Raw genomic sequence first — 20,281 nt, 5'->3', positions numbered from 1 at the left:
TAAAGATGGTTGTACAAGCTCTTGGATCATCAAGTGTACTTCAGTTTCACGGGACAGCACAGTCTTATTCACAAGACTATATATATGAATTTGCAGCTTGTCTGGAGTACTGCGTTTACTGCTTTCTTTGTAAGGCATGAAAATGTGGTGTTGAGCCCAGATTTGAAATCCAGTGACCCTGAAAGTGAAATGGCAAACCAGAATTGTGCCTTCACTCATTTTATTGTTTACAACTGAGCTTTTCCTACAGTGACGGTTTCCCAGTGTGGAGGGGTGTAGTTCCTGTAGAACTCAGGCAGAGGAGGCCAGAGCACTCAGAAAATGCTGCATCTCAGCAGTATTAACATTTATGATATGTAAAGCTTAAGTGAGTTTTGTGTGTGTGTGTGTGTGTGTGTTAATATGGTAAATATGTAGCCCAAGGATGACACACATTCATTGTGTAGGAAATTTGCATTTAAATTCTTCATTTAAATAAACTCCCTGTTAAAAGCAGATTCAAAGTTGAGCTTCCCAAAATAAGAAAAGAACGTGACATTTCACTTACCTGGACCATGATTCAGGGATGTGAATAGTTTTGGTTTTATTGCCCAGGCACCCTTACCATGGATCATCTACACTTGTAACTAACAGCAGCCTTCGTTACATGCATATGAAATCAGTCACTGACATTTGTGTGTGCTTGTGTGGTTTCTTCTGTTCTTTTATTTCATGATAAAATAAAACATTTCTTTTTGAACCAGCCCTTTAACATGACGCATTTCTTGAAATACAAGGGGAGCCAGAGTATTTTGGGCCTTCTCTGGCCATACACACATGCACTGACAAACCTCAAAGCAGTTTTACAAACGTTACCAGTGCGTGGCGAGGTTGGATGACTTTCTGGCTTATTAGACATTTCTCTTTAAATCCAACTAGTCAGTGTAACCTGAATCTGTTGGCACAACCAGTGGTAGGTCTTCACCCTCAGCTCTGGTCATAGTTTGTCCTTTTCTTAATGATGCACCATTCAGATCACACACTTGGTTAATCGTCTGCACCTGGCAGGGTTTGGATGTTTTGCTCAAGGGCACTTCAGAAGGGCTCACACATGTGGTTTTGATGCAGTCCTCCAAGAGGAAGGCTGTTCAGTTCAAAATTTAAGGTTCCAGGCTTAGGCTTCCAACCACCAGCAACAGCAAAACGGTGATGCTTGGGGCACTCGGGGGATTGGTACCCTTATCTGTCGATGCTTCCAGTGAAGGTGCTGGAATTCCAGTACCAGCTGTGCTACTCCCACTAAATTCTGTCACAGAGGCACGTTTTGTTGCGGCAGTTGTTGTAGTCTCTGTTACACCTCTAGAATTTGCTTCCACTGTTCCTCCAAGAGACACTCCATCTTTGGGAGACTGCAGGTCTAAGACATCCTGGTCTTCTGTCTTATACCACTGGCACTGGAAGTCTTTCTTCCAGGTTTCAGCTGGATCCGGTTCAGCTGTCTTAGTGTCTGTGTCCGGCAGATCCGTGGCTTTTGCTGCCTCCACCTGAGACTGATGGCAGAAAATTATGTTATCAGTAACAAACACTACTATATTTACTCTCACAAGAAATATTGCAGTTTTTTGCAGTATTGGTCTAAAGTTTTCTGCACTTTAAGAACTACTCAATAGATCAGACAATAGATTTGAAGGCATTTCCAAGTCTCAACCTTTTACTTGATAGCTTTTGACTGAAACTGTCAAGCAGTGACCAAATCAACAATTTGCTACATTTTTAAAAAGAAGCCAATGCCCAAGCCAGCTCAGCAACGCCTTAAAAATTATGAAGCCAACTGAAAACGATGATGGCAGAATTACTTCCCAGGTTAAGTAAGACTCCTTCACAATATCTAATGAAGTAAGGGACACTCTTGAGGAGGTAGATACATCATTGTGAAGGCCCACTCAAGAGACACCTTCACGAATGCACAAACCACTGGTTGCACTCAAGACCAGAAGGCTCAGGTCAGACTTTGCCAAGAACCATTTAAAGGGTTTGCCTATTTCTTTTCCCCCCCCCAGAAGCATGCAGACTCAGATGAAACTAACAAACCTTGACACCTTTTCCACACTTTTCTCTTCCCAATGATGGAAAGAGAAAAGTGTGGAGAAGGAGAGAAACTGATCAGACAGCGCATCATAGTAAAATAGACAATGACCCATAGCGTCCTGCAAAATCAACCCAAGAGTTTCAAAAGGCAAAGAAATGGGACATTCTTTAAGCAACAAGTCAGTCAACTGATCTCAAGCCAACAGAGCGTGATTTTCAGCGACGGAGGAATAAACTGAATACAGACAGTCTAAAACAAGCAGCAGTGGAAGATGACTGCAATAAAAAGATAACAGCATCTCAAGGGAGGAATCCCAGCGCTGGGTAATGTACATGGATTTTAGTATTCAGAATCCAACTGATTTTCATCCAAGTGTTAAAAACAATCATTAATATAATATTTAAAATTACATTAGTCTACCCTTTTGATTTAGATCCTCTGAAAATGAGGGCTATACATAAAAACAGCTGTGCTTCATATTAATGAAGTTAATGCAAAAATTTTCGAAAACTCTTGAACTAAAGCTGAAAGTCTACACTTCAATCACGTGTTGATTGTTTGATTTAAAATCCAATGTTATAGTGAGCAGAGGAAAAACTACAAAAAACCTAACTGTGTGTACTGAGTGTTGTGAAATCCTGATCTAGTCATTTACAGAGAAATAACACGGTGTTCCTGCTGTGGAGGATCAGACTCCACTGCATCCACCTCTTTTGCATCTTAGCTGCCGTCTTCTTGTCTGTTGAACACAGAATATCCTCAAGCGATCAAACTCTCTGCTGTTTTTGTTCCCTGTGAGATTAGTTTATATTCCCCCTGATAAAGCATACCTGGTTTTCCTTCAATTTTTCTTCTTCAAAATTAGCTTTTATGTTTCCAACTTTTCAAACATGCAGCAGGTTGGGAGCGTGCATCACTGCGTCCCTGTAAACTACAGTAAGCAGACTTTGTGAATCAGTTGTAGAAATCCTAGGTTTTATTATATAGCCTCTGGTACCACAATGTGTTTGTCAGCTCTTCCACAAGCATGATTTCACTGCGACTACTACATAGTTCATTCCTGACATGCAGGAAGCTGAAGTTTAAATGGCTTTAAATAGTATTTTCTCACCTTTTCAGCCACTGTGGATGGAGGTGGGAGATGGAGATAGGCAGAGCTTTCTGGATTTTGACGGACACATCTACCTCTTCCTTGACAAAGCGAGGCTGAGCAGAGTCGAGCTGCTGTGGTAACGTTGATGGAGTAGGGTCCCAGGACCTTACGGACAAACTCAGCCAGTTCCTGGCACTCTCTCTGGGAAAAGAGAGGCAGTTTGATGTAAACAGGAAAATGGACGAAACTCTCTGAAAGTTTCCTTTATGAAGTTAAGCGTTGTAGCAGACCACAAAAGTTGAAATGCAAACAGAAAAATATATGGGAGGTGAGGAGACCAGTTGCCGGACTTTTGAGAGAGGAATGTTGTCCTATTCGTGTCTGATTTAGGATTGTAGCTCCCATCACTAATGCACCCCCATACTTTGATATACCTTTATTAGTCCCACATTAGTCTTCCAGCCAACCCAGGTGGCCTTGCATAGAATGGCAAGAACAGTCTAAACACAGTCCATTATCAGGGTGTTGTTGTAACCGGAAGGTCGCCGGTTCGTTGCCGGGCTCTTTGTCCTGGTCGTTGTGTCCTTGGGCAAGACACTTTACCCTACCGCCTACTGGTGTTGGCCAGAGGGGCCGATGGCGCGATATGGCAGCCTCGCTTCTGTCAGTCTGCCCCAGGGCAGCTGTGGCTACAACCGTAGCTTGCCTCCACCAGTGTGTGAATGTGAGAGTGAATGAATAGTGGCATTGTAAAGCGCTTTGGGTGCCTTGAAAAGCGCTATATAAATCCAGTCCATTATTATTATTATTATTCAGCTCCAGCCTTGAGACCGCAGCTGGCGCCAAAGGGGTATCCGCATGAAGTGATGGTGGTTTTTATGTTAGTGCGAACAACTCATGAATTTCAAAGCTGTTCTAACAGTCCGACACTGGTCTCTCAATCTCCCGTTGGAGAGCCGTGAGCTTCTCCATGATGTTATCAAACTTACGCTCCGTGATGTTGTCATTCTTGTGCTCAAAGAGCCGATTTCTGAGAACTCACGACCGCAGTGAGCTTCTCCAAGATGTGATCCAGTTTACACTCAGAGATCTTATTCTGAGTATTCACGGCAGCCGTAAACTTCTCCAAGATCTTATCCGTGCTGCACTCAATGAGCCCATTTTGAGAAACTCATGCCTCGTCCCATTGTTTCAGTCCCAGCGGGCAGCCTTGTGGGGGTTTGAACAGCTGGTTCCGCTTTCTTAATTCTTCAATAAGTCAGGGCCAAGCCAGCTCTGATCAGCCAGAACCCTGTTACCATGGTTCCGAATAGGTAGATATCTTCAGCACTCAGGCTCACCCAAGCCCAAACTTCTCGTTGAGAAAGGGCTGTCAATTGCATTCAGGGACCAGTTGATCAAATCCATAATTCTCTTTTAGGTTTTAGAGAACGGACTGTGAGAGAGTGTTCCAGGGAAAAGTAATACAAAAAAACACGAGACTAGACAAGGACACAAGAGGATAAGCAGGGAAGCTAAGGGAGGAGAGGAGAGGAGAAAAGTGCGACCGCCTTCGTCAAGAGCAAGAGCAGAATTTTGACACCATCAGGGATGCAGAGGGATCCCTCAGTCCATTTTAAATGAGCTTTGGCCCAGAGAGGATATGTGGATTGTGCTCACATATCTCTTTAACCTGGATTTGTAGAGGGCAGGGTGAGCTGTGTTCACGGACGATGATTTCTGGAAGTGTTCTTGAGCCCATGCGCTGATTTCCATGACAGAATCGAGCCTGTTTGTAATTCAGGGTTGTGTGAGGGCCCAAATATTATGACCATCCAGTACTGCTGTTTGGTCTTGTCCCTTCGACCCACACATTTCTCAAAGTTTTTGGACTCTTTTTGATGATATTATGTATTGTAGATGATTCGATACTAAAATTCTTCACAGTTTTACACTGTGGAATGTTTTCCACCTCTCTAAGACCTAAGATGCTCTTTTTATACCCAATCACGTTACTGACCTGTGGCCTTTTCTAGACATTTGCTGCCCTCACCCCTGCCATCACATTTAAACAGAGCCAATATTTTTTTTTTAATTTCCACAGTTTGACATATTTTTATGTTCTACTGAAGGGAAATATGGGTTTATGAAATGTGCAAATCATTGTTTTCTGTTTATTTATATTTCACACAGTGTCCCACATTTTTCAGAAGTAATAAGGGTGCAGAGCATGCTGTGGTCTTTATGCACAGTGTGTACCTCTGTTTTAGTCTCACTTCTCTCCCACATGACAACTCCTGCTGTTCCCATGGCAGCACTTTCTCCTATGCTGCTGACCAGATCAGCCTGTAACAAAAAGACAAAGAAAATGTGCAATAAATTAAGCCACGAAAGGTCAATACAATGGCTTTGTAATATTCAGTGTATATTACAGTGGAAGTATCTGTTTATTAAGCCATGAATCATAATCCCATAAGGAAGCTGTGAAGCAACAGAAAAACACATTTTCTGAGATTACATTTTAAACTGGAATATGTTACTGGAATTAACTTCTGCACTTCATCTGTTTATGTTTTGCTTGACTATTTAAGTAAAATATGTTTGCTGTGCACTACAAGTGTATATAATTGTATCTTATGTCTTACCTGTGATAAAAAAGTGTTAGTTGAGGCATAAACACTCTTAACAAGAGGAAATACTGGAAGGTCAAACTCTGCCCCGCTTGCAGAAGATATTCGTAGTGCTTCCTTTATTTGACTGGATAAAAAAAGCCTGGCTCCAGGTGTCCCACTCTATAAAAAAGCAAACATAATGCACACACTTTTAACAGAAATAAACGGTGTCATCTTGTGGTGATCAAAGCTCCTTTTCCAGGTTTCTTCTTGACATGGACATGTGTTTACGGTGCAGCGTTTTAGAATTGAAACTGGTTGGTCTTTGTCAAATGCAAAAACACTCCGTTTTTTTTTTTTGGCTCTTCTCGGTACTGTATCTCTGACTCACAGAGATGTTGGCATGCATTAACTCTGACAGGTAAAAGGTTTCAAACCAGACGTGACCTTCTTCTTTTTTTGGTTTTACACTAGGAGCTGACTTTCTACAGTCGGGTAGATTTTGACAGCCCAAGAAGTGAGACTGAGCTGGAGAACAGTTTTTGGGACTTGTTCTCTTCTCCCTAGTTTTCCCTCTGCTTGTCTGCCAGACAAGCTGAAGTACACATGGCAGTGATTAGGTTTTCAGTGCTCCCTAAACACAATGTTTTCTGTTATCATATTTTTATCATACAAATAAAGGTGGGCCATAATAGCAATTACAAGCAAATAAAACTGTTCACCTAAAACATACACGTGGAAAAGTTACTGACCTGCAGCTTCTCCAGGGTGAGGAGAGGGTAGAGGGCAGAGCTTCGTTTCCATAGCCATGAAAGCTCGTCATTAAGAGCCATCTCTGCAGGGGGGCACTGGCCGGTGTAATTGGCTAACATGGTTTGAGTTGGGTCGCTATTGTAGCAGCTAGGGTAAGGGGAAAAGCCCCATAATGCTTTGGGTCTTAACCTTTTGACCTCCCGTAGAGTCTCCATCATTACTGACTGGGCTGCTGCCTCGAAGTCCACCTGTGAAAACATGAGCAGATCTTTATGTCTTTTAAGGGAAAATTTCTGTTTTGTGGTCTAAAAAAACTTTGGGCACGTCATCATCCCGACACATTTTATTTGACGATAAACAACAAAATACAACACAAGATGACAGAAATGTACAAGCAAGTCTTATCAGATCAATGAACAGGACTTCTTGGCAGTATCAGCAGTATTTTTTTTGACACGTTGTTACTAGCAATCTGTTGCAAAAGCACATAATTTATTTCCATTTTCTTAGTTGTATCTATGAAAAATATAACACAGTTTGAGAGACACGAAGTTGTATTTTTGCACCAGCAAGGTGATTCCTAAACTGTTATTGGAATAGAACTTGGTATATGTTAGCCTTGTGTGCAGTGTGTCCTTAACACATTTGAGGATTTGGGGTTTGGCTTTTTTAACCACACAGTATCATCTAGACAGCATCTAATTGGCACCAGGTTTATTTTTGAGTGTGATAATGATTCCAAACACGCTGCCAATACAGTAAAAGCTTGGCTGGATAGAAAAGCACACAATGGAACACTATAGTTGATAGACTAGCCTCCCCAGAAGAAGCCAATGCACTGATAAACACAACTCATCTGTGACACATTCTTTGCAATAGGGGATTCGGCACAGCTGGTTGCTTATATTCCTGTGTAAAAGCTTGGTCACTGAGCGCCTCTGTCATTTTGCAATTTAAATTACTTTCCTGCAGCAACTATGAATTTCTGAATTTCTGTTTCAAATCTATGAGGTTCTGTCTGGACTGAATGCAAGTAGTTAATGTAAATTTCTGTTTAATATGAATTTCTTTGTATGTACATTGTAGTTTTGGTTGTGCTGCAGTTACCAGCCACTGTTTACCCAGCAGAACTATAATATCACAGGAAGAGACCTACAACAGATCAAAAGCAATATATATTTTTTAAATACATTACCTTAAAATAATTTATTAAGAGTTTACTACAAATAGTTGATAAACTAGATTTGATTGACATTTTATTAGCAATATTCTCTGCCTTTACTAAAATGCCTCTTACCATGCTGGCCTTGACAGTACACCAAATACATCTGAAATCACTTTAGCAGTTTTATTACATAAACACAACTGCTTAGAGTTGCTAAGTGTGAATATGTGGTTAAAATATCTTATTTACACATATTTATGTTTACACAAATTGTCTAAATGAATGCAAGTTGTGTATTTTCTAAGGCCACGCTGAGGTTTAAATGATAATCTCTCTGCTACAAAATGATGCCAAGGATCACTTTGTCCAAGTGAGTCATCACATAAAATACACTCACGAGATAAGTACCAAATTTTCAGTCTGACTTTCTTCTACATTTTCCTTCCTCACATTTCCTCATCGTCTTTCTCTTTATAGTTTTTACACTGTTACTTTAAAATCTTGCCTGCTTAATGATGCAACTTTGGTGTGATAACCAAAAGCAAAAAAGACCATAGTGGGGCTGTTAGTAGCAGCATTTCTTTTGAATTTGTCATCAAACATTTTTTCTTAAAACAAAGTTGGCTTCTTCCCAGTTTGCCCTGAACTTTAAAATGAACTCATCTTAGCATTTTTACCTTTTCACCAGCTTTTCTTCTTGCCATAGTGGCTCTTTACTTCTACCACCTTGGATTTTCCTTACCTTTGACCACTTCTCCACTTCTGCAGGGGTCCAGTTAGGAAAAAAACCCTTGAGCAGTTTCTTTGATGCCTCCACATATAACGCTTGCTTCTCTCGACTCCTTGACCACTGAGGGACCCACTCACCCCAACGCAGTACCCCCAGACCAAGGTACCTTGGGGCAGGTAAAGCTTCCTCTAAGTCCTGCTTCATCTTCTGGAGGTGAGTTTCCAGCCGTGTGTGCTGTGGTAGTCCCCCATTTATTGGCGTGTCTATATCTACAAAGTAAGGGTAGTTCCCCAATGTATCTTCATAAAAGACAGCTACACGGCTGTCCCGTTCCATCCCGAAAGAGCCGGGATCTGGCCGACCAGAGCAGGAAGAATCAGGGATACCCCAGAAGATAATAAAAGGCTGTCCAGACAGGAGAGGGGGGAAGGCTGGCTGCGGTGGAGCAGCTGTACAGATGCCAGCAAAGGCAGCAATCATGAGGAAAAAGAGAGCTGATGAAGAAGCAGAGTGAGTTCTGAGATGGTAAAATTTCAGTTTTGGTTTTGGCTGTGGGTCTTGATGAGACCGAGGCTCAGTCCACGCCATTGAAGCAGTTCCCCCTCAGGTTCTCGTCTCCTTGAGCCCCTCACAGCGAATCATGTTCCTGGAAAACACAAAGCAGGAGTTAAACTTTATTCTGTAAAGAGATGCAGTTGCTAAACAATGTCACCATCAAGTTGTGTGCAGCAAGTGATGAACAAGTTATTTGTTGTCAGTTAGTTGTTGTTGGTAATTTGAGCTCATTAGAGCAACTTGAAACATTAAGAATCGTCATTGGAGAACTTGTCCCAGATATCTGTGGATCTTAAACATGTATGTAAACATTCGAATTGGCTTTCCACTTGTTTGATGATGCCCTCATGGTGCACTTTACACATCTGCACATCTGAGCTCAACAATACTCACCACATGTTGGTGAGAGACACTAAACATTGATATAACTTATTTTTTTCAAGGAAAGTCCAGAAGGAAAGAAACCCACCACCCATGACCAGATGTGCTCATTGACACTGCATCTTCTCAGGACTGTAACTGGCTTGATGGCCATCTTTTTTTGCAGTTGTGTTTGCATTTTGTTGCAACAGTTAGGATGGGAAACTTTGATCTTATTTGTTAATACATAAGCTTTGCTGATTGCATTTAATAACCAGTACTGATTATTATCAGTCAGAAATGCTGAAAAGGCTTTTTTTAAGGTCTAAATGGTAAAATTCAGTCTTCATGTATCAGTCACATTGTACAAAATCCGATCTTCTTCTTTTACACTGACAAAATGCCCAATGACTAACAGCACAGTAAAATACATTGTTTCATAGATACATTTTCTGGGTTGCAGGGTTTCAAGCAGTCTAAGCAGAGATGTCTAGATGTCCCTCTCCTTTGCCACCTACTCCATTTTGACTGGAACAACAACAAGGAGTTTGCATAATCATGTCTCCCGGCTCTGCCTTGGGGATTCCTGCCAGTAGGATTCCCAAAAAACACACACACTAAGGAGGTGCTCAGGAAGCATCTTAATCAGATGTCTGGACCACCTCAACTGCCTACTATTGGTTTGCGTCCTCGTGAATGACTGAGCTTCTCACCCTACCTCCAAGGGAGACCCAGAAAGAACCTCGTTTTCACCGGTTGTGTCTGTATTATATTGGTCACTACCCAGAGCTGTCGTTCATTGGTGTGGAAAGGAACGTATAGGTCAACCAGTAAATGGATAACTTCGCTTCACATTCAGGTCTTTCCAGTACAGCACTACTGCAGACGTTGCACCAATCTGTTATCAGTCTCCCACAACCTTTACTCCCATGTGAACAACACCCCAAGGTACTACTCTTCCACTCGGGCCAGCAACTCAAACAACCCAGAGGGGGGACTCCACCTTTTTCTGGCTGAGAACTATGGCCTCTGACTTGGAAGTGCTCATTCTCATCTCAACCGCTTCATGCTCAGCGGCAAACCACCCCAGTGCAAGCTGGAGGTCACGGCTTGCTGGAGCCCTCAAAAACCATTGCAACAAGCAGGCACACGATCCTGAGACCAACAGGTCACATCTGTAACCCACTGTTGCTCTCAGAAAGAGACCTCAATCAAACCAATAGCCTCTTTTGATATTTCTACTACAAGCTTAATACAGCTCTTTTTGATTGATCTGATTAACCCCCTGAAATCCTGAAGGTACACAACACACAAACACACATGGCACCAGTGGTTTACGCTGAGTAGTTGAGAATCTTGTTAGGTTACAAGAGTGTTTGGTTCTGAGAGAGTAGATAAGAAGTTTCAAATATTTATTTCACCCTTAAATTCACTGATGCTATAAACACTTTTAAATAGTTTTGCTATCTTTAACATGGAGTAAAATACTTTTTTTTTCATTTATAACACTCTTTTCCTTAAAGTAACTTTATGAGTCACATTTTAATTTCTATTCAGTGTGACCACTGTGTGACTCACTCGGCTAATTTGGATCATAATGAAGTGCTAATATATGCACCAAATGATCCTGTCAGTTCAGAGAGCTAGAGAAAACTGAGGGGGGAAATAGGAGAAAATTCAAGTCTAGTTAGTGTAGGACCACATTTAAGCATATGTTTGGACCTCAGCCTTTAAAGATTCACTTTTTTTGTCGTGGGGCGCGTTATTGTTTTAGATTAACACTATTCAAAGCGGCACAAGGGGTACTGCTTTTGCTTCCTGCCAGTGAATGTGCATGAAGTTTTGGATCGTTTGAGTAATTACTATAAGAATATAGTGATTAAAAGTCTAAACTGGGGTAAGTGAGTGGCTTGCTCAGGAATAATGAACTATGAACCCGGGTATCCTTTTACATTTCTGTAGAAAAGGAGGGGAAAGCAAGATCTCTTGCAGCTTCTTGTTAAAACAAAAACAAAACACACACACACACAAACTAGAAAATAGAGAACTGTCCATGGAAACATTTGTCCAATTGGGAGGGAGAGACACTGTTGTCGTACTCTGAAGGAGTGTTGTTCAGCAGGCAGTGCAAGATATGAGCTAATAAGAACTGAAAACAGCACTTGTGTTGCTTTTTTGTGTAGGCAGAAAAACTAATAATGGAGGGAGACTCTGCATTGCTAAAAGTGGCAGAGGAATACTTCTGCCGTGACACCATAGCATCATTATCTGTGTGAACTGACACAGATATGCACCAAGATCTGCTCACGATATAAATACAAAATATAAATTTTTAATGGGGGTAAAGATGCCAGGCAAACTGTCTATTAAATTGGTAGCATGCAGAGATATGTGACTTTAGACAACATAACTGCATCTGTGCCCTAGCATAAGGAGTGGATATATTACACGTTGGGTTTTTTTTGACATTTTAAATCATCAAATTTTTGCCTCCAAACCCTAGTCTTGGATCAGGACCAACATGCCAGCGGTGGATTTGTCTGTGAATCTATGTCCACTCAGTAGGTAGAGACTTCACACAAGGTAGCCATACCCTAAAGCGTACCCTGCTTTATGGTCGATTTTACCATAAATTGGAGAATAATTTACTAAATTAAAATGATGCTGTGTTCAACAAGATTTGAGGCTGTTACAGTATTAAATAAATTAAGAGGTGGAGCCATTTTTTCCTCATAGATTTCTTGGAGCCAGGGGTTTCTTACACATTAGCACACTCATCACACCAAGAAGCAGTGTTCATCTTTTTTGTTCAGTGCATATATACAGAGCATTGGGCATGGATACTGGGAACTTGGGATTTCCAATACTGGAACTGTTTGTCTGTGGAAACCCATGCTATAAAGTTTTTGTACTGATGTTAATGCCAAAGGACATCTTGAGCGATGCAGTTATTGAGTCAGCAGAGCACTCGTGACTTTTATGCATTATGCACCTCAGCACTCAGTGACCCCCACGCTGTAACTTTACATGGAGCCTCACTTTGTGGGTGACTTACTGTAATTCCTAAATGCCTCTAATTTGCAATAATACCACTTACAGTTGATTATGGAATATCTAGTAGCACTTAGGAACGAACCATTACTGCACAATTGTTTGTAAAGACAGACTGCATGGCTAGATGATTTTTATAAACCTGTTGCCATGAGACTGAAAGCGCATGAATTCAAGAATTAGGACATGTGGCCCAATACCTTTTGTCCATTTAGTGCATGTCTCTACAGAATTGTTTTCTTTTTATGCATTTATGCTGATCCTACTGAGATACGGTACCTCTTCTGCCAGAGCTTGTGGTCAAGGTAGGGAGAAAACCATTTATCCAGTGGAGCTCTTGGAATAAAAGAAAAATATTGTTTGGTTTTTAGGAGCAGTGAATTGTACTGGTACACAGTAACATGTTCTGGCAGCTGTACAGTTTAAAAACTGCAGCGCAACCTGACAGACTGTGTGCACATAAATAATAACGAAAAGGGCTAATCTTTCTAATCTTAAAAGTACGATGGCTCTTAAACAAACATAAAAGCCTTCAGGAGCTTATTAGTATGTATAACAAAGGTAAGCGTGTCATTTAGCTGGATGTTAGGCCTTTTGTAAGAGGTAATCCTCTCGAAACGAGTGCCATCCTTTTACAGTTTAAATCTAAATTAACAAGAGAAATCTGCAATAACTTAAAGGAAGTTTGTCAGTTTTACTTCACTTTATCAAATTGTGTCCAATTCCTCTGTGTTAACAAGGGTGTGCTGCATTCTTGTGCTTTCCAGACGTTTTCTTTTTTTTTTGTTCACCAGGTGCTTGTCACATTTTGGTGAAAAATGTTCTAACAATTGCTTGTTAGCAGTGGCAACTCTTCTCGGGAGCACAGATAGCTGCATACGCTCTAACAAGCCATTAAAAAGGGAAATGTCCCACTATTTGAGAGCCTGCTGGAGACTAAGTAGAATTTTAAATGCCACCAGCTTCCCGCAACATTTAATATGCTGCTTGCAAATAAATGCATAAGGATGTCACAGCATCCACTGCCCTCAATACTTCTATACATGTGGTGGTTTTAATTGTCGATACATTTGATCGACTTAACCAATAAGAAACCTGAAATTAACATAACAAAACTGGAGCGTGAGGTATGGCTGTCCGTCAAGTAATGTCTGCACACACCCCCGTTTGAACAAATAACACAAAGTACAGTGTTTGCACAGCTATGATAGAAAGCTACACTACATGCATTTGTGAAAAACATAGAAAACACTAATGTATTTTTAAACAGCAACTTATCCCATCTCAGATGAGCCAGTTTCGAGAACATTTCCTGCTTAACTATCTCGGATTTGCATAAAAATGTAATGTTGATAAATGTTAACATTTATAAAGATTGCTGTGGAATTTTAGATTCACATCAAATCATTTTAAAGATTCAAGCCTTTCTCTGCGCATTGAAATCGCAGAGTGAATGTGAATATCTCAAAAACGTGTTAAAGGTAAAAGCCTGAACATTTCAGCTATCTTTCTTATCATCAAAATGAATCAGAAAATGCCTGCCTGATTAACAAAATTAATAAAAAATCCAGCACTCAAAATCACATACAAAACTTGAGCATACATAATTAAAGTGGCAATTGTGACGAACTTGTAATGATATATAAAGAAATTACACAATACTGTAAAATAAAGCTTATAGAATACTTTTCGCTGTTTTCATTCTACTTTCAAGATGGTCATTCCATCTTGAACTATCGAATTATAAAAATTTATTTTGTTAAACCATCTTTGAGTTCCCTTTTTATGATCCAAGGTTTGGACAGTTTCACAGAAATCGTTACGGCCGAGCAGAAGGCTTGGTTAACTTCAGACAGAATGAATCATTTATATTAATCCATCATATTCCTGCTTTAGTACAAAGTATTCAAGTCATTTCATTGATTTAATGTAAATTAAACTGTGTGGCCAAAAAATAAAAAAAATAGAAATCACCACTTGGATTTGAGATGAATAAGTTTCCGCTGGCTACAGATTATTTAACCCTAAGTGATGCAGTAAGCAAGAGTCATGTTGGAAGACATACCAAGGGATTGGACCTTAACAGCTGTGTTGCCTTAAGAAAACCACTTATCAGTCAGTGTGGTAGGACTTGACTTAAGCGGTCAAAGAAGTGCAGGAGACTGATGCTGTCCAGTGTAGCAAGTGATTTATTCACCATTTTGTGACCCAAAGAATATTTACAAAGAAACAAATAAGAAACTCAACTCTTTAATGAACTCAGTTCAAATAAACATAACTGAACTTAAATCAAGAGAAATTAAGGTCAAACTGCACACAGCTACACTGACCTGGTCCTCTCTCCTCAAACACCTGAGTTCTGCTTAAATAGTCCACTTAACCAAACGATTTCTCCTCTGGACTATTCCATTCAGTAGGTAAGATGAACATAATTATATTCAAACTTCTACTACTACTCTTTACTAGCAACATAAACTCTATGGTGTAATCAATACATATTACAACAATAAGTCTATTTCTCCATAAACACTCTAAAATCAACTTTATGAAATTACAAGAATTCTTCCCCTTCTGCACTTGGTCTCATCCTGTGACCTCAGATGAACCCAGAAGCTATAAAGCAGGAAGTAAAACTACATTTCCTCCTTTTGTTTCGGGAAGACAGGTAGGTAAGTTTAAACAATACAAATTAACAGTTGAAATAAATAACGTGTTAACTTAACAAACTCGTAGGAATTGATTTAAACCAAGATGTTATATTATATAATCTGTAAAAGTGCAAAACATAAATAAACCTGGGATAGTAGATGTTTGGCTTTTGCAGATTACATGTGAAATATGGTTAAATCAAAACAAGAATGTTAACTAAGAATATGGACAAATGGTGTTCTCACCCACTTTGTCACAGTCAGCCAAATTTGATAGGGTGCAGCGGGAAAAGGTGAGTCCAGATTTTTCCTGTTCCAGTCTAGCTTCAGCAACAATATATGCTCAAAAAGTAAGTTGGCTGACTCTGAATACCGATTCTACAGGTGTGTCCATCAGTGGATTTTTGCTCTCCTGATGGCTTCTTCGTGATCCAAGATGACAATAGCTGAATTCATTGGTCTCAAATTGCGAAAGAGTGCTTTAGGAGCATGAATCATCATGGTCTGGCCACTACAGTATCCAGATCTTAATCCCATTAAAAATCTTTGGGATGTACTGGAGAAGACTTTACTCAGTGGTACGACTCTCCCATTATCAAGACAAGATCTTGAAGCAAAATTAGCGCAGCTCTGTACAGACATGAATGTGACACAGCATTCATTTTTAAAAACAATGCCACGTTGAATGTCTGCCATCAAAGGCATCGAACCATAGATGGTCCAGCAAAATATTGGAATGTGTGACCCTGCTTAGCTTCCGAGATCAGACGAGGTCAGGCGTGCTCGGGGTGGTACGGCCGTAAGCTTCTCTCTCCTCAGCTCTTTCTGGGACAGTGGCACGGCTGCCCCTCTGTTGGTCTTCCTTGGTCTCTTGTGTTCTGGGGGCCTCTGGATGTCTGGAGTTTTGATCTCCTCCATACCTGCTTCATGCCCTGGAGGACGGGGCAGTGGCCCCCCACACCCTCTAGCAGATCATTACATGAAGGAACCTTTTAAGAAAACAAGCGCGTCCATGCTCACAGGTGTACACACGGGTGATCACACACACAAACTACACCCTTTTTGGCTCCTACCTCAAAGCACACTGTGCTGTCGATCTTACGTGCTGCACAATAATGTTTAATATTTAGTATTTACTGTCATATTCCCATATATCATTGTGATGTTGTTTATTCTATTACTCTCGTTTTCTTCTGCTTGTTTTCTTTTTTCTTTCTCAACAGGTGATCCAGGTGATCGATATATGTATTTTTTTTTTCTGCTTATTCTGTTGGTTTTTGTTTTTTGCCCTTCTCCCCCGTCCCTCTTCTCAACTGTTTTTCTTTCCCTCTTTCTTTCTCCCTTTTCTTTCCCCCAGTCAAGTCTGTCCCGTATTCAGCAAGTGAAAATAAAATATAGAATAAAAGGTGAATCAAATGGACCATTACGGCAAAGCTGGGATGGTCAATTTGGTAAAGAAAATCCGTTGGGCATCTTTCTTCGCCTTTAGACAATAATTCTGATGGCAAAAGAGCCAAACGGGACAGGCGCAAAAAAAAAAAGAAAAAAGGAATGTGTGACCCTTTTTTGGCCTGCCAGTATAAATAAGATCTATAAAATATACACTACAAATGCTAAACAAGCTATAAGATATTAATGCATAATTCCAAGGAGGTCAAAGGTTACACGGTGCAGTGCCCTGCAGTGAGGACAATAAGCAGTAACTGTTATTGTTCTCTGAAATCTTGTTTTTGATGCATCTTAACTTCTAACTGCAGACACCTAGTAAAATTTGCTAGAACCTCATATATTCCAAATATTTCATAACAATTTGTGGGGTGCACTCTAAAATGCAACCTTTTAAAAGATGTGTCAGTGGTAAAAACTGAAAGCATTTGCATTAAGTGATGTAATGTATATTTTACATAATGAACTCCCAATCACATGTTATTGTTTCAAGGTATTTTAGTACTACAAACCTGGTCTCTAATTTATTTATTTATTTTTTTCCATAACCATAATCCCATAATACTCTATATAATCCCTGTCTGTCTGCTAGTAGTGAGTGGTAAATGTGTTATCCAGCTAATCTGTCGTCAATAAGCCTTTGTTTATGTTAACTCTTCTGCTGTCTGGGATCCTGAACCCTCCACCTCTACAAGCAAGTAAAGGGCACTGCAGCTGTAAGGGTTACGTGTCCTGTTTGCCTCCAATGTGTCAGCTTTATATTACACAAAAGATTTGCACAGGGGAAAAAAAGAAAATTAATGCTTTGTGTGTATGGGAGGTTGATTTCCTTTTAGTTGATTGTTATAGTTTACTTACACTGCTGTTTATTCATAAAAAGTTTGCTTTCTTTACTGGGTCTTTCAGCCACAATGGAGTTAATGAATTTATTATAAATCCATCATTTTCAGTGATTTTCTGATGTGTTTCTTGAGGTTTTTTGATCTCACACTTCATTTGTCTGTTCGTGTCCCGTGAAAGCTATCATGCTGTGCCAATCACACAAGGAAATCTGTTATTTTTACCTGCTGAGACTCAGATTTGATCTTGTCATCATCAAATAGGTAAAAAAATACAATTTAAAAAAATGCACTTAATGAATAAAAAATCCATTAGAGCAAGACATAACAGCGTAAAAAATTAAATTTAGATTTCATTTGAAAGCCTGGCAACTGTAACTTGTTATCTATCTTTGGTACTGACTACTTCAAGTTGGCTACAGTTCAGTACAACAGACTGTCTGCATATTAGAAACTTGCTGTCCTTTTTACCTTTAATTTGTGGCTGCACTGTCCAGTCTGTCCTGGTGTGCTTTTGCTCAATGAAGACAAATACTGACATTAGTCAATACGGACAGGAAATCAGCCAAAACCACAGTAACAATTAAAAAACCCATTCATATGAAGCCTTCAATTATTTATATGATGATAGTAATGACACACGTTGGGCAGGAAATCTAAAGGGTTAGAGCAGGGGTGGGCAATATATTTCCCCATGGGGCCACATGACAACCTGTGGCCCCTGGTGGGTGGGCACAGGTTGTCATGTTGTGGAAAGCCGCACTAATAAGCTGAACTCAATTCTGCTCAATACTAATTTGGTCTCTTTCTAAGCTTATGGATCCGGACTTCCACATTAGAGGTTAGAGAGTAGGAAACGACCTCAAGAAGGTGACACGCAATCTCTGAAGGTGAGCATTTTCCCCACTTATTATTAACCGCGGATGTTGCCTAACGGTAGCCACTTAGTGTGGGGACTCACTCTAATGTGAGTCCTTCCTGGTAGAGGCGAAACATTCAGAATGATTGCCGCTTTTGTTGGTGTCGTTGAGAGGCAGCTTGTTTGTGCGTACAAAAAGTACCATTTTTATTCTAAAGGTCAAGTCACTTTTATTTACACAGCACATTTAAAACAGCAGAAGGTGACCCAAAGATGCTTTGGAATTCCTGGTGTCCAAACCCCCAAAAGATAAATGGTGTTCTTTTGTGTTTACTCAGGTTTACCTCTGTTACTTATAACATGTATTCGCTTGGAGCTCAAGGTGCTTTATTATGCACTAAAAACAAACAAACAAAAACCTTTTAATTAATACATTTTTTTAAAAGTTTAACAGCTAGTCAAGAATTGCCTGAACTAATGACTACCGACTGAGAAGGCTTTTGTTCAGGAGTCATGCTACTTATTATTGCAATACAACACTCACAATAAAAAAAATTATTCTAAAAAGATTTTAGAAAAGATTGTTATGCACTTAATGTTCCTCAAAACACCTTTTTTATTTTATAGCAATATCTATATATTTTCATAGAAAAAAAAAACGATTTCATATTACACATCCGCTGCCCTTATTATTATAGTTATTGAAATGCAAACTGTCTAATGCAGTTCTGAATTTGTAGACATGCACTACAGGGCCACAATATCAAATAGTAATGTATAGAGTCATATATATATATGTATATGTTTGTTATATACAATAACAAAGCACACACATGAATCACACACGTTGGATATAAGAAAATATAAGAACGAAAACTTTAACATAGTTACTAATCAGCTATCAGGATATTTATTGTTAAAATACTCTGTAACAATTGAAAGTTCCCCAGTGACGACCTTGTACATCGTTAAATTGTATCAGTATTTACCAGCGTGACTACTGATATGCAGCATTCAATTATGGGTCTCTAAATAAAACTTTTGAATTTCAAATACGTTAATAAATGCCCAAATCTGCTCCTGACTGTTTACAGTGTTATAAACTTTTAATACATTTTTTTGTGCTTACATATTTGTCATATTTGTTGAAGGACTTTTAAACGACATCACAGACATTTTTCTTAATGTAACAGTGATGGCTACTCTACATTTATTCAAAGTTCTAGTGTGTAAAATGACAAAATATTATGCACATTATCGTGGATCCTCTAAGTGAATGACATGTAACTCAGGTCTGCAGATTTTGTTTAAAGAAATTTAAAAAATTTCTACACAGACACTACTGCGGTGAAACCAACTAATGCTAAACTACACGTAACTTTTTACCTGATACATCAACTTGTTGATATGGTAACTTGAGGCTAAAACATCGTTGCCCGCACCTCAAATACATGCTTTTGCTAAATGTATTTGCATTTTGGTTTAAATCATTCTTTTTTTTATGTTAAATAAATAAACTTACCAAACAAACTTACCAAGACCAACATTGTTCCCGTGTTTAGTCCTCACACACTGGACAATGTGAGAGTTTCTTCTTCCTCCACTAAAATGTTTGATTCCTCCGTCTTCAGTTTTACTCCTTAACCTCCCATAGAGAAAAAACATGGAATCCCGCTGGATTTGCGATGGCATGGATGAGCTGTGCATGTATAACATGCAGCAAAAAAGTCTGACATCCAGAAGGGAGAGAGCGAGGAAGGGAGCAAAATTACAAAATTTCAGAGCACATCTGAAAAGAGAGAGACTATGTATCAGGATGAGGAAATAGAGGGTTGGAAAATCTAACAGAAAGGAAAAAAGAAAATAAAAGTGTTAAAAAAATTCAGAAAGAGAGGCTAGACATTGACGGTGCGTTCGCCAGATAGAAAGATGCGTGGACAGGAGTGTGTGTGTGCGTGCATGTTTGACCTCGCCTTCACAGCCAACTTAAGCTTCCTTACTAAAGGTAAGCGGGGTCAGTGGCGTCCATGTCGACTCACATGACCAGTGACACCGACTGTAATCCCATAATCCCCTGCTCTACCGCTGCTGCTCTTGGCTGAACAAACACCCGAGCTGTGGAG

At 39.7% G+C, this 20,281-nt stretch overlaps 1 protein-coding gene across 1 annotated transcript; it reads right to left on the bottom strand.

The window, feature by feature from the left end:
* Positions 1-1,099: 1,099 nt before the first annotated feature.
* On the bottom strand, positions 1,100-20,037 carry si:dkey-72l14.3 (Glyco_hydro_56 domain-containing protein). The gene is made up of 7 exons (XM_087833749.1): positions 19,694-20,037; positions 8,413-9,046; positions 6,505-6,753; positions 5,786-5,932; positions 5,400-5,486; positions 3,180-3,362; positions 1,100-1,529 (listed from the first exon to the last, which is right to left on the bottom strand). Exons 2-7 carry the CDS (start codon positions 8,986-8,988, stop codon positions 1,140-1,142), a joined length of 1,632 nt encoding a protein of 543 aa, XP_087689875.1. The 5' UTR covers positions 8,989-9,046; positions 19,694-20,037; the 3' UTR covers positions 1,100-1,139.
* Between the last annotated feature and the right edge of the window lie 244 nt (positions 20,038-20,281).

Source organism: Neolamprologus brichardi, chromosome 20 (assembly GCF_056152115.1).
Source record: "Neolamprologus brichardi isolate AB-2024 chromosome 20, ASM5615211v1, whole genome shotgun sequence".
Lineage (NCBI taxonomy): Eukaryota > Metazoa > Chordata > Actinopteri > Cichliformes > Cichlidae > Neolamprologus > Neolamprologus brichardi.
The sequence above is the reverse complement of the archived record's forward strand: the minus strand, read 5'-3'. Positions and strand labels throughout refer to the sequence as shown.